This window comes from Coregonus lavaretus (genome assembly GCF_964263955.1).
Source record: "Coregonus lavaretus genome assembly, chromosome: 10".
In the NCBI taxonomy this organism is placed as follows: Eukaryota; Metazoa; Chordata; class Actinopteri; order Salmoniformes; family Salmonidae; genus Coregonus; species Coregonus lavaretus.
Window position 1 is genome coordinate 44161271 of NC_139997.1, and position 14962 is coordinate 44176232.

At 45.5% G+C, this 14962-nt stretch overlaps 1 protein-coding gene across 1 annotated transcript; it reads right to left on the reverse strand.

Moving 5' to 3' along the window:
• Nucleotides 1–12325: 12325 nt before the first annotated feature.
• avd (avidin) lies at nucleotides 12326–13368 on the reverse strand (the record flags this gene model as incomplete). The annotated part of the gene is made up of 4 exons (XM_084169552.1): nucleotides 12326–12359; nucleotides 12578–12698; nucleotides 12901–13114; nucleotides 13303–13368. 4 exons carry the CDS (start codon nucleotides 13366–13368, stop codon nucleotides 12326–12328), a joined length of 435 nt encoding a protein of 144 aa, XP_084025678.1.
• Between the last annotated feature and the right edge of the window lie 1594 nt (nucleotides 13369–14962).

A 14962-nucleotide genomic window follows, 5' to 3' on the forward strand; every position in this document is an offset into this window, starting at 1 on the left:
TGGGCGACTAGTCATGATTGAGGGAAAGATGATTGAGCAAAGTACAGAGAGATCATTGATGAATACCTGCTCCAGAGCGCTCAGGACCTCAGACTGGGGCGAAGGTTGATCTTCCAACAGGACAACAACCCTAAGCACATAGCCAAGACAATGCAGCAGTAGCTTCGGGACAAGTCTCTGAGTAGCCCAGCCAGAGCCCGGACTTTAACCCGATCGTACATCTCTGGAGAGACCTGAAAATAGCTGTGCAGCGACACCCCCATCCAACCTTACAGAGCTTGAGAGGATCTGCAGAGAAGAATGGGAGAAACTTCCCAAGTACATGTGTGCCAAGCTTGTAGCGTCATACCCAAGAAGACTCAAGGCTGTAATCGATGCCAAAGGTGCTTAGTCCCCTATAGCTCAGTTGGTAGAGCATGGCGCTTGCAATGCCAGGGTTGTGGGTTCGTTTCCCACGGGGGGGGCAGTATGAAAATGTATGCACTCACTAACTGTAAGTCGCTCTGGATAAGAGCGTTTGCTAAATAACTAAAATGTAAATGTAAATGTGCTTCAACAAAGTACTGAGTAAAGGCCCTGAATACTTATGTGATATTTCCTGTTTTTTGTAAATATAAATTTGCAAACATTTCTAAGTACCTGTTTTTGCTTTGCCATTATGGGGTAGTGTGTGTAGATTGATGAGGGGGAAAAAACAATTTAATCAATTTTAGAATAAGGCTGTAATGTAACAAAATGTGGAAAAAGTCAACAGGTCTGAATACTTTCCGAATATACATACATACATTCATACAAACATACATACAGTGAGGGAAAAAAGTATTTGATCCCCTGCTGATTTTGTATATTTGCCCTCTGACAAAGAAATGATCAGTCTATCATTTTAATGGTAGGTTCATTTGAACAGTGAGAGACAGAATAACAACAAAAAAATCCAGAAAAACGCATGTCAAAAATGTTATAAATTCATTTGCGTTTTAATGAGGGAAATAAGTATTTGACCCCCCCTCAATCAGAAAGATTTCTGGCTCCCAGGTGTCTTGTATACAGGTAACGAGCTGAGATTAGGAGCACACTCTTAAAGGGAGTTGTTACCTGTATAAAAGACACCTGTCCACAGGAGCCATACTCCACTGGACCTCAGGTGGGCAGTGTGGAAAGTATCCTTTGTGGTCTCTGTGGACCGGCATAATGTAGTGGCACCTGAGAAAAAGTACCCAATTGTCATACTTGAGTAAAAGTAAAGATACCTTAATAGAGTAAAAGTGAAAGTCACCCAGTAAAACCCTACTTGAGTAAAAGTCTAAAAGTATTTGGTTTTAAATATACTTAAGTATCAAAAGTAAATGTAATTGCTAAAATATACTTAAGTATGAAAGTAAAAATATAAATCATTTCAAATTCCTTAGATTAAGCAAACCAGACAGCACAATTTTCTAGTTTTTTTAAATTTACAGATAGCCAGGGGCACACTCCAACACTCAGACATAATTTACAAATGAAGCATGTGTTTAGTGAGTCCGCCAGATCAGAGGCAGTAGGGATGACCAGGGATGTTCTCTAGATAAGTGTGTGAATAAGACCTGACTTTGCTAATACCTACTTATTGGGGAAGATTTTTTGCTTAATATGACTGTGATTTGCGGTTGTCTCTCTTAGCTACCTGAATGCACTAACTTTAAGTTGCACTGGATAAGAGTGTCTGTTAAATGGCAATGTACAGTATTTTTGACTATTGTTTTTCTGAAGAATACAAATGTTATTTGTCACATGTGCCGAATAAAACAGGTGTAGACCTTACAGTGAAATGCTTACTTACAAGCCCTTAACCAACAATGCAATTTTAAGAAAGAATACCAAAAAAAATGAACAAAAAATCATTACATAAAAAAATAATAAGAAATTAAAGAGTCTTATTGCTTGGGGGTAGAAGCTGTTTAGAAGCATCTTGGACCTAGACTTGGCGCTCCGGTACTGCTTGCCGTGCGGTAGCAGAGAGAACAGTCTATGACTAGGATGTCTGGAGTCTTTGACAATTTTTAGGGCCTTCCTCTGACACCGCCTGGTATAGAGGTCCTGGATGGCAGGAAGCTTGGCCCCAGTGATGTACTGAGCCGTACGCACTACCCTCTGTAGTGCCTTGCGGTCGGAGGTCGAGCAGCTGCCATACCAGACAATGATGCAACCAGTCAGGATGCTCTCAATGGTGCAGCTGTAGAACCTTTTGAGGATCTGAGGACCCATGCCAAATCTTTTCAGTCTCCTTAGGGGTTTCTTGGTGTGCTTGGACCATGTTAGTTTGTTGGTGATGTGGACACCAAGGAACTTGAAGCTCTCAACCTGCTCCACTACAGCCCCGTCGATGAGAATTGGGGCGTGCTCGGTCCTCTTCCTTTTCCTGAAGTCCACAATGTTTTCCTTTGTCTTGATCACGTTGAGGGAGATGTTATTGTCCTGGCACCACACGGCCAGGTCTCTGACCTCCTTGCTATAGGATGTCTCGTCGTTGTCGGTGATCAGGCCTACCACTGTTGTGTCATTGGCAAACTTAATGATGGTGTTGGAGTCGTGCCTGGCCATGCAGTCATGGGTGAACAGGGAGTACAGGAGGGGACTGAGCACGCACCCCTGAGGGGCCCCCGTGTTGAGGGTCAGCGTGGCAGATGTGTTGTTACATACCCTTACCACCTGGAGGCAGTCCGTCAGGAAGTCCAGGATCCAGTTGCAGAGGGATGTGTTTAGTCCCAGGGTCCTTAGCTTAGTGATGAGCTTTGAGGGCACTATGGTGTTGAATGCTGAGCTGTAGTCAATGAATTGCATTCTCACATAGGTGTTCCTTTTGTCAAGGTGTGATAGAGCAGTGTGGAGTGCAATAGAGATTGCATCATCTGTGGATCTGTTGGGGCGGTATGCAAATTGGAGTGGGTCTAGGGTTTCTGGGATAATGGTGTGATGTAAGCCATGATCAGCCTTTCAAAGCACTTCATGGCTACAGACATGAGTGCTACAGGTCGGTAGTCATTTAGGCAGGTTACCTTAGTGTTCTTGGGCACAGGGACTATGGTGGTCTGCTTGAAACATGTTGGTATTACAGACTCAGACAGGGAGAGGTTGAAAATGTCAGTGAAGACACTTGCCAGTTGGTCAGCGCATGCTCGGAGTACACATCCTTGTAATCCGTCTGGCCCTGCGGCCTTGTGAATGTTGACCTGTTTAAAGGTCTTACTCACATCGGCTATGGAGAGCGTGATCACACAGTCGTCCGAAACAACTGATGCTCTTATGCATTTTTCAGTGTTACTTGCCTCGAAGTGAGCATAGACGTAATTTAGCTCATCTGGCAGGCTCATGTCACTGGGCAGCTCGCGGCTGTGCTTCCCTTTGTAGTCTGTAATAGTTTGCATAGTCACTGGTGCTTCCTGCTTTAGTTTTTGCTTGTAAGCAGGAATCAGAAGTATAGAATTATGGTCAGATTTGCCAAATGGAGGGCGAGGGAGAGCTTTTTATGCATCTCTGTGTGTGGAGTAAAGGTGGTCTAGATTTATTTTCCCTCTGGTTGCACATTTAACATGCTGGTAGAAATGAGGTAAAATTAATTTAAGTTTCCCTGCATTAAAGTCCCCGGCCACTAGGAGCGCCACCTCTGGATGAGCGGTTTCCTGTTTGCTTATTTACATTTACATTTACATTTACGTCATTTAGCAGACGCTCTTATCCAGAGCGACTTACAAATAGGTGCATTCACCTTATAGCCAGTGGGATAACCACTTTATAATGTTTTTTTTTTTTTTTTGGGGGGGGGGGGGGGGGGGGGGTGGAGTAAAGGGGGGGGGTGGGGGTAGAAGGATTACTTTATCCTAAAGAGGTGGGGTTTCAAATGTCTCCGGAAGGTGGTGAGTGACTCCGCTGTCCTGGCGTCGTGAGGGAGCTTGTTCCACCATTGGGGTGCCAGAGCAGCGAACAGTTTTGACTGGGCTGAGCGGGAACTATGCTTCCGCAGAGGTAGGGGAGCCAGCAGGCCAGAGGTGGATGAACGCAGTGCCCTCGTTTGGGTGTAGGGACTGATCAGAGCCTGAAGGTACGGAGGTGCCGTTCCCCTCACAGCTCCGTAGGCAAGCACCATGGTCTTGTAGCAGATGCGAGCTTCAACTGGAAGCAAGTGGAGTGTGCGGAGGAGCGGGGTGACGTGAGAGAACTTGGGAAGGTTGAACACCAGACGGGCTGCGGCATTCTGGATGAGTTGTAGGGGTTTAATGGCACAGGCAGGGAGCCCAGCCAACAGCGAGTTGCAGTAATCCAGACGGGAGATGACAAGTGCCTGGATTAGGACCTGTGCCGCTTCCTGTGTAAGGCAGGGTCGTACTCTCCGAATGTTGTAGAGCATGAACCTACAGGATCGGGTCACCGCCTTGATGTTAGCGGAGAATGACAGGGTGTTGTCCAGGGTCACGCCAAGGCTCTTCGCACTCTGGGAGGAGGACACAACGGAGTTGTCAACCGTGATGGCAGGATCATGGAACGGGCAGTCCTTCCCCGGGAGGAAGAGCAGCTCCGTCTTGCCGAGGTTCAGCTTGAGGTGGTGATCCGTCATCCATACTGATATGTCTGCCAGACATGCAGAGATGCGATTCGCCACCTGGTTATCAGAAGGGGGAAAGGAGAAGATTAGTTGTGTGTCGGCAGCATAGCAATGATAGGAGAGGCCATGTGAGGATATGACAGTGCCAAGTGACTTGGTGTATAGCGAGAATAGGAGAGGGCCTAGAACTGAGCCCTGGGGGACACCAGTGGTGAGAGCACGTGGTGCGGAGACAGCTTCTCGCCACGCCACTTGGTAGGAGCGACCGGTCAGGTAGGACGCAATCCAAGAGTGAGCCTCGCCGGAGATGTCCAGCTCGGAGAGGGTGGAGAGGAGGATCTGATGGTTCACAGTATCAAAGGCAGCAGACAGGTCTAGAAGGACAAGAGCAGAGGAGAGAGAGTTAGCTTTAGCAGTGCGGAGAGCCTCCGTGACACAGAGAAGAGCAGTCTCAGTTGAATGACCAGTCTTGAAACCTGACTGGTTTGGATCAAGAAGGTCATTCTGAGAGAGATAGCAAGAGAGTTGGCTAAAGACGGCACGCTCAATTGTTTTGGAGAGAAAAGAAAGAAGGGATACTGGTCTGTAGTTGTTGACATCAGAGGGATCGAGTGTTGGTTTTTTGAGAAGGGGTGCAACTCTCGCTCTCTTGAAGACGGAAGGGACATAGCCAGCGGTCAAGGATGAGTTGATCAGCGAGGTGAGGTAAGGGAGAAGGTCACCGGAGATGGTCTGGAGAAGAGAGGAGGGGATAGGGTCAAGCGGGCAGGTTGTTGGGCGGCCTGCCGTCACAAGTCGCAAGATTTTATCTGGAGAGAGAGGGGAGAAAGAAGTCAAAGCATATGGTAGGGCAGTGTGAGCAGGACCAGCAGTGTCATTTGACTTAACAAACGAGGATCGGATGTCGTCAACCTTCTTTTCAAAATGGTTGACAAAGTCATCCACAGAGAGGGAGGGGATTCAGCAGGGAGGAGAATGTGGCAAAGAGCTTCCTAGGGTTAGAGGCGGATGCTTGGAATTTAGAGTGGTAGAAAGTGGCCTTAGCAGCAGAAACAGATGAAGAAAATGTAGAGAGGAGGGAGTGAAAAGATGCCAGGTCCGCAGGGAGTCTAGTTTTCTTCAATTTCCGCTCAGCTGCCCGGAGCTCTGTTCTATGAGCTCGCAATGAGTCATCAAGCCACGGAGCTGGAGGGGAGGACCGAGCCGGCCGGGAGGATAGGGGACATAGAGTGTCAAAGGATGCAGAAAGGGAGGAGAGGAGGGTTGAGGAGGCAGAATCAGGAGATTGGAGGGAGAAGGATTGAGCAGAGGGAAGAGATGATAGGATGGAAGAGGAGAGAGTAGCGGGAGAGAGAGAGCGAAGGTTGTGACGGCGCATTACCATCTGTGTAGGGGCAGAGTGAGTAGTGTTGGAGGAGAGGGAGAGAGAAAAGGATACAAAGTAGTGGTCGGAGACTTGGAGGGGAGTTGCAGTGAGATTAGTAGAAGAACAGCATCTAGTGAAGATGAGGTCAAGCGTATTGCCTGCCTTGTGAGTAGGGGGGGACGGTGAGAGGGTGAGGTCAAAGGAGGAGAGGAGTGGAAAGAGGGAGGCAGAGAGAAATGAGTCAAATGTAGACGTAGGGAGGTTGAAATCCCCCAGAACTGTGAGGGGTGAGCCATCCTCAGGAAAGGAACTTATCAAGGCGTCAAGCTCATTGATGAACTCTCCAAGGGAACCTGGAGGGCGATAGATGACAAGGATATTAAGCTTAAATGGGCTAGTGACTGTGACAGCATGGAATTCAAATGAGGAGATAGACAGATGGGTCAGGGGAAAAATTGAGAATGTCCATATACAGTTAATTGAGAGCGGTCTTAGTGCCAGCATCGGTTTGTGGTGGTAAATAGACAACTACGAAGAATATAGATGAGTGGTAAGTACAGTGTAAGTGTCTGTTCCACTTTGTACAAGGTAATTACCCTGATTATTCCTTTATAGTTATCCCTTGAATGATGGTTACGTAATAGCAATATTGCTTTCTTTTATCATACTATGCCAGTGCACCATTTACTGTAAATGTGTTTTGTATTTTTCCTGTGTGGGAATTGTGCACCTGAGAGTTCAGCACAGGGGCACTGTGATATTAAGTCAGAGCCAGAGTAGCAGCTTCGTAATTCTCACACACATCACCTCAAGTACCGTTATCATGATCAAATGTCCCCAGTTTTACCTTTGAGAGAAAAAGTACAATCAATGTTTAACTAGAGCATGTGTACATGAAGAGGGCAATCGGTATCACAAGCCACTCGAAGCTAATTAAATTGAAGTAGAGCTGAAGATAAGGGCTGTTGTAGTGTGGCTGGTGTTGGTGATCTCTCAATGTGGAGCACAGGCATAGATAAAGGTCAGTGAAGATGAGACAAGAAGAAATGAAGCTGGTGCCTCTGACAAACAGACAACCAGCCAAGCTGACATCTGGACTGAGCTGAGAGCAGTAGTGAAGAAACTAGGGGCTGTGGCAGTGGAGCACAACATGGAGTTGACAGCCGCTAGGTCACAAGTGACAGCCCTGGGGGCTAGACTAAGAGCTAGTGAGAGTCAGGTGGAGAGTCAGAAGAGCTGAGCATCACCCACTCTGAGCTGAAGGCAATGGAGGCCAAGTTCGAGACGGGCGAGAGAGTGCTACAGGAGCACAGCACCAGCATGGTTGAGTTAAAAATGAAGCTGAGCATTGCACAGATGCAGCTGCAAGCTGGGAAGAAGTAGATCGAGGAACTCAGGAATGACAACTCCGGTATTATTTATATTATCAACAATATTGCTGTTGTAATTGTTGCTATCATTATCCATTGTTTGATCCTGCCACTGCCATGTTCATGTCTATTCTATTTTAGAGCAACACCATTCCATTCGTAAATTGACTGAATTTTATAATTAAGTTCAGGGTACCAAAACTTTGAAAAGGTAGCTTTTTAAGTGTGCTTACATTTTTTTCTGATCCATTTCAGCCTTGGGAACAAGGTTAATGTCCAATGAGAGACAGTTGAATGAAATTAAGAAGGTGACTGAAGGTAATGTACATAGAAAATAGAGAAGATACAGTGCAGCAAAATGTAAATGGTTACCTCACAAACTGAATCAATCATTATATTTTTAGCCCACATGGTTGAACAGGGGCACTTGCAGGGCAGACTGAAGGCCAGTGAGACTGCTGTGGAGGAGGTGAAGAAAGAGAACAGAGGTAATCAACTATGTTTAAAGACATGAACTGATGGGGAGATTTATGTTCTCTTTACATGTAGAAAGGGAAAGAGGGATACCTAGTCAGTTGTACAACTGAATGCATTCAACTGAAATGTGTCTTCCACATTTAACCCAACCCCTCTGAATCAGAGCACAATAATTTGTCATGACTGTAATTTCAGCTCAAAGCTTGGTACTGGAGGACCTTTATGCTAGGTCAAACAGCACTGAGACCCAGGTGGGAGAACAGGGGGTGGATTTGACCGAGCTGAAAGCTGAGGTGGAGGAGCTGAAGAGAGTGGGTGAAGGTACAGTATGTTGTTTATAATAGCCAACAGTCATTACATTGTACACAGAGGTTGATTAAAGGTCAGGATGTTGTGATCTGGAAAAAAATTATTTTATCAGGGGGGCACATTTATTAAACTGCCTCAAGGCCATCCAATTTCTGTTTCCACTCACTGTGGCTGCTTTCTAATGGAACCCATATAAAGCTCAATCAGACGAACTGGAGGCCCTCACCATGAGGTCAAACACTACCGAGACCCAACTGGAGGAACAGAAGATTAAGGTGGTGGAGCTGACAATTGAAGTACTCAATCTGTGGAGGGAGGATGAAGGTAGGAAAGTTATAATAGCAAGAATGATTGGTAATTTGACCTGTGAACTTGAGGCTATTATTTAAGGCTATTCAGCTGATTTCAGGTCAAGCCCAGGAACTTGTGGTCCTTGATGTCAGGCTGAACAGCACTGTGACTGAGGTCGGGAAACAGAAGAAGGACCTGACACGTCAGAAAACTGAAGTAGTGCAACTGTGGAGGGAGCATTTTGGTACGTACACACAGTACAGACCCTCTTGTTTACAGGTCTACAATGTCCTCTGACAGTGACAATACAAAGTATGTTACTGATGAAGAGAACAAATTAAAGGATTAATGTCTCAAAACAAACACCATGGTTTTTGGAAATGTTGTCGTGGGAGTTAGTGTATTAATTGTGATATATTTCCTTTAGGTCAAGCCCGGGAACTGGAGGCCCTTAATGCCAAGTCAAACAACACTGAGATCCAGCTAGAGGAGCAGGGGACAGACGTGGAGAAGCTAAGAGCTGTGGTGGATAACCTGAAGAAAGTTGAAGTAGTAGCACTGTGGAGGGAGCATTATGGTACGTGCTCTTTTACATTTAAGTCAAATATTACCTCTGTCATACAAATAAAAAGGTCTGTGGTACTGCTAAAGAGAACAAAACATATATTATTAACACAGTTATTTGGTAATGTTGTCATGGCAGTTAGTGTGATATATTTTCCTTAGCTCCGCAAACTGGAGGGCCTTACTAGCAGGTCAAACAACACTGAGATCCAGCTACAAGAGCAGGAGTCAGAGGGGGTGGAGCTTAGAGGAGAGGTTGACGAGCTGAAGAAAGCAAGTTCATGTACGGCGAAGTGTACACACTACAGAGCCATCATTACATACTGTATATAGCGCTTTGAGTTGTTGACTTCACAGTAGCGTAACAATCCGTGCATCGATAATTAGTTTGCCACTGAAAATGTTTAAATTGCGATGACATTGTGTTCACAGACACACCAAAGCTGGCATTCTCTGCATCTTTAGGAATTGATGGCTACTTTGGACCCTTCCTCAATGATATTTACTATTATGACCTGATCTACAAGAGAGTACATATGCTTACAGTACATACACAGGTACACTGCTGCATTTATATGTGTATTCCCATTCCATTGTTGAGTATTTCTTATACAGCAAATATTGCAGAATTTCAATTCTTTATCAAATATTAGGCTATATCTTCTTGCTGTGGGTATAATCTACACAGCATATCATGTATTCATAAGGACCTACCCGGATGAGTATCTTGAGTCACCACAATGAACTTCAGAAGCACTGGACTTTCAATTACAGCACATGAAAATATAGCACAGTAGCCCACATTGTTGGATTAAGTATGGTGGTTATGTCTCCTCTCTGATACAGGTAAATTCACCGCACCAGTGAGAGGAGCATACTACACTGCTCAAAAAAATAAAGGGAACACTAAAATAACACATCCTAGATCTGAATGAATGAAATAATCTTATTAAATACTTTTTTCTTTACATAGTTGAATGTGCTGACAACAAAATCACACAAAAATTATCAATGGAAATCAAATTTATCAACCCATGGAGGTCTGGATTTGGAGTCACCCTCAAAATTAAAGTGGAAAACCACACTACAGGCTGATCCAACTTTGATGTAATTCCTTAAAACAAGTCAAAATGAGGCTCAGTAGCGTGTGTGGCCTCCACGTGCCTGTATGACCTCCCTACAACGCGTGGGCATGCTCCTGATGAGGTGGCGGATGGTCTCCTGAGGGATCTCCTCCCAGACCTGGACTAAAGCATCCGCCAACTCCTGGACAGTCTGTGGTGCAACGTGGCGTTGGTGGATGGAGCGAGACAATGTCCCAGATGTGCTCAATTGGATTCAGGTCTGGGGAACGGGCGGGCCAGTCCATAGCATCAATGCCTTCCTCTTGCAGGAACTGCTGACTCACTCCAGCCACATGAGGTCTAGCATTGTCTTGCATTAGGAGGAACCCAGGGCCAACCGCACCAGCATATGGTCTCACAAGGGGTCTGAGGATCTCATCTCGGTACCTAATGGCAGTCAGGCTACCTCTGGTGAGCACATGGAGGGCTGTGCGGCCCCCCAAAGAAATGCCACCCCACACCATGACTGACCCACCGCCAAACCGGTCATGCTGGAGGATGTTGCAGGCAGCAGAACGTTCTCCACGGCGTCTCCAGACTCTGTCACGTCTGTCACATGCTCAGTGTGAACCTGCTTTCATCTGTGAAGAGCACAGGGCGCCAGTGGCGAATTTGCCAATCTTGGTGTTCTCTGGCAAATGCCAAACGTCCTGCACGGTGTTGGGCTGTAAGCACAACCCCCACCTGTGGACGTCGGGCCCTCATGGAGTTTGTTTCTGACCGTTTGAGCAGACACATGCACATTTGTGGCCTGCTGGAGGTCATTTTGCAGGGCTCTGGCAGTGCTCCTCCTGCTCCTCCTTGCACAAAGGCGGAGGTAGCAGTCCTGCTGCTGGGTTGTTGCCCTCCTACGGCCTCCTCCACATCTCCTGATGTACTGGCCTGTCTCCTGGTAGCGCCACCATGCTCTGGACACTACGCTGACAGACACAGCAAACCTTCTTGCCACAGCTCGCATTGATGTGCCATCCTGGATGAGCTGCACTACCTGAGCCACTTATGTGGGTTGGAGACTCCGTCTCATGCTACCACTAGAGTGAAAGCACCGCCAGCATTCAAAAGTGACCAAAACATCAGCCAGGAAGCATAGGAACTGAGAAGTGGTCTGTGGTCACCACCTGCAAAACCAGTCCTTTATTGGGGGTGTCTTGCTAATTGCCTATCATTTCCACCTGTTGTCTATTCCATTTGCACAACAGCATGTGAAATTTGTCAATCAGTGTTGCTTCCTAAGTGGACAGTTTGATTTCACAGAAGTGGGATTGACTTAGAGTTACATTGTGTAGTTTAAGTGTTCCCTTTATTTTTTTGAGCAGTGTACTTCAGATTTACTGTTGCAGGGGCTGACAGTGCATCTGGCAGGGGTGCAGCACTTAAGATTTTTACATGCCACAGTAGCACGTCAAAATTTGCTGGGTTTCTCAACCGGGATACAAGCTTCAGTTGGGTCATTGGAAACAGGATATGAGGTTTATGCGTCAACTCAAACACAATAATTGAGTACCCTGAACAATAACATATTGGTGTGCATGTAAACGTGGTCAGTAAGTTTATAACCTTGGCTTAGAAACCTAAGCCGTATGCACCTGTGCTCTGTAATGTCTGAAACAATAGTTCTGTCACGACTTCCAAGGCTGCCTCCTCTCCTTGTTCCGGCGGGCTTCAGCATTCGTCATCACCGGCCTTCTAGCCACTGCCGCTCCTCATTCCATTTGTTTTGTCTTGTTTATTACACAGCTGGTTCATATCCCCTCATTAGTACCTGTATAAGTGGTCCCTCTGTCCCCTTGTCTTTGTGTGGGATTGTTTGTGGATCAATAAGCTCGGTTGAGCTCCTTCTGTCACTGGGTTATTTTCCCGGTGTGCTTTGTTGGTTCCAGTGTGCCTGTTTTGACGCATTCCTGTGTAACTCCATTCCGGAATAAAGCCAGTTATTTACCCTCCTGCGCCTGACTCCTTCCAAGCACATCCCACTTTGGTACCAAGAATGTTCATTTAACAGACCGTTTGAAGAATAAACCCAAGCATATCATCCACGTCTGAGTTTAGGGTTTTATTCATATTAGGAAAGACAAGGTAAATGACACTTGTGAATTGAACTTCAGTTTCATCATAATTCATGGCATGGTTGAGAGATCAGCCCTGAGCATAAAACAGATTATTTCTATGGAGAGAGAGCAAAGAAAATTCAGTAGAGGGCAGCAAACCAAATGCAGGCTTGTCAGATGATCAGGACATTCTGCTTTCAGGAAACAAAGATGAAAGTGTCTTCTCCCATCCTGAGGAAAAAATAAATAAACTAGGCATCAAAAAACTAAATGGAATACAAATATGCTTAATGGCCATTTCATAAATAGGAATTACCTCTAAAAACATTAGGGTTTTACCTCTAGATCTCATGTCAGTGGGCTTTTAGTGATGGCCGGTTGTGTTTCACAGAAACACCCCCCCCCCGTCCTCCCAGGCCTACGCTAAGTAGTGAGGAGCTGTAGGCTACCTGGTACTCTTCCAGTTGTCTGCAGGGCATGAAGCCACCGAGCGCAGCATCCACAGGGTCTTCAGAACTCGCTTCCCATCTGGCAGTTGGAAACACTGACCAACCCAAGAGCTACAGGAACCTTGGGGACAGGAAATAGAATCAATTGCATCATAACATTGGCATTTGACCGGTCGCAGCCATTGTTACAGTCAAGGTCATTCAGATGGGAGACCAGGGCCACATTGTGGAATGTAAATAGAACTGGAGTAATTAGTGCTACACTATGTTTCCCATCCAAGCATTAGTCCTTGCTGAACACATCCCAGGTTTTACACACTCACCTGCCTCCCATAACACAGAGAAAGCAACAGAGGTTTGCAGACCCCGATTGCTGATCACACCCAGTAGCTTGGCCTGTTGTTCTGGACCGGTGACTCCTGGAGCAGTTTCTACTGCACTCTGATAGAGGCCTCGGAGCTCAGAACCAACCGCCTCAATATGAAGCACAGAGCCCAGCTCATTTCGCCACACTCCCGTCACATTGCATGAGATTGCCTGGAAAAACATGCAAAATAAGGTCTCCACTACAGTGTCAATAATAGCAGACATACTTCATATAGTATATTTAAACAGGAACTAAACGAAAGTCAGATTTCTATCTACTACTTGATCTGTATTGTTACACTGTTCACATTGTAATAGTGCGCTCAGAAGTGAAGCCCACTGACTCATTTTATTTTTACCTGAGCTAGCAGCAGTCCCAAAATCACAGCATGGACACCAATATACTTTGTAACAAAACTCATCATGATAGATTACTTAAAGTTGCTCAGATGTACAGCTCATTCACTTCTTATACTGATTTACCAAGTTACTATACACTCCCCCAAGCCAATCAGCACCTGTCGTTTCTAACAAGACTTAATTGAGGAACAGGGTGTAGATCTCAATAGTCTAGCTGTCACTCCTTAACAGCAGTTAAAAGTCAATGCAGATGGAGGAAAAGAGTCACTATTGACTATTGAAATGCACCCCTAATTTGAAAATTAGCAGCAGGTGTTCCTTCTCTATCAAACCAAGTCCTTTCACAAGAGTTTAGTTTATTGGCTGTAGGTTAACCTATTGGCCAATGAAATGTACATCCATCTAGACAATTCTCAAACATGAACCAGGTTTCCATCCAACCTTTTAATGTGAGTAAAGTATGTCTGATAGAAAACGTAATGACAGGCCTGATGGAAACCCAACATTTTGTAGGTAAACCTTCACAATGTAGACAAAACAAAATAAGCTACACAAGGTGGGATCTTTTGTGTCGGTAAAATTAACTATGCGAAAAATGTCGGTGGAAACAATTTTATGCTAAAATATTAATACAATAACCATCATATCGAAGTAAACTTGGAGTCGCGATGATATGGTGTGTGGTCCTCCCACTATTACTCGTCGGGAAAGCATGCCATCCAGGACCATCATAATGGCGCCGGAGGGGATGGCTGCCGTTTTATGCTCCTAACCAACTGTGCTATTTTGTGTGTTTTTTCGCATTGTTTGTAACTTATTTTGTACATAATGTTGCTGCTACCGTCTCTTATGACCGAAAAGAGCTTCTGGACATCAGAACTCACCTTGAACTGGACAAATAATTTTTCTTTAATGAGTCGGATGAGAGGGATTTGCTCAAGACACCTGACAGGGCCCTCATCCCTGTCATTCGCAGTAGAAAGAAAAGGAGATCGGGGTGCTTGGTAAGGAGCCGGAGACGAGTGGCTAATCTGCCTTTGCCATCGATATTATTGGCCAATTTACAATCGCTTGATAATAAAGTGGACAAACTACAAGCACATATATCCTACCAATGGGACATTGAAAACTTTAATATCTTAGGTTTCACAGAGTCATGGCTGAACGAAGACATTAATAAAATACAACTGGCGGGTTATACACTGTATCGGCAGGATAGAACAGCAGCTTCTGCTAAGACAAGGGGTGGCGGTCTATGTATATTTGTAAACAACAGCTGGTGCACAATATCTAAGGAAGTCTCGAGGTTTTGCTCGCCTGAGGTAGAGTATCTCATGATAAGCTGTAGACCACACTATCTACCAAGAGAGTTTTCATCTATATTCTTCGTAGCTGTTTATTTACCACCACAAACCGATGCTGGCACTAAGACCGCACTCAATGAACTGTATACGGCCATAAGCAAACAGGAAAACGCTCATCCAGAGGCGGCGCTCCTAGTGGCCGGGGACTTTAATGCAGGGAAACTTAAATCCGTTTTACCTCATTTATACCAGCATGTTAAATGTGCAACCAGAGGGGAAAGAACTCTAGACCACCTTTACTCCACACACAGAGACACGTACAAAGCTCTCCCTCGCCCTCCATTTGGCAAATCTG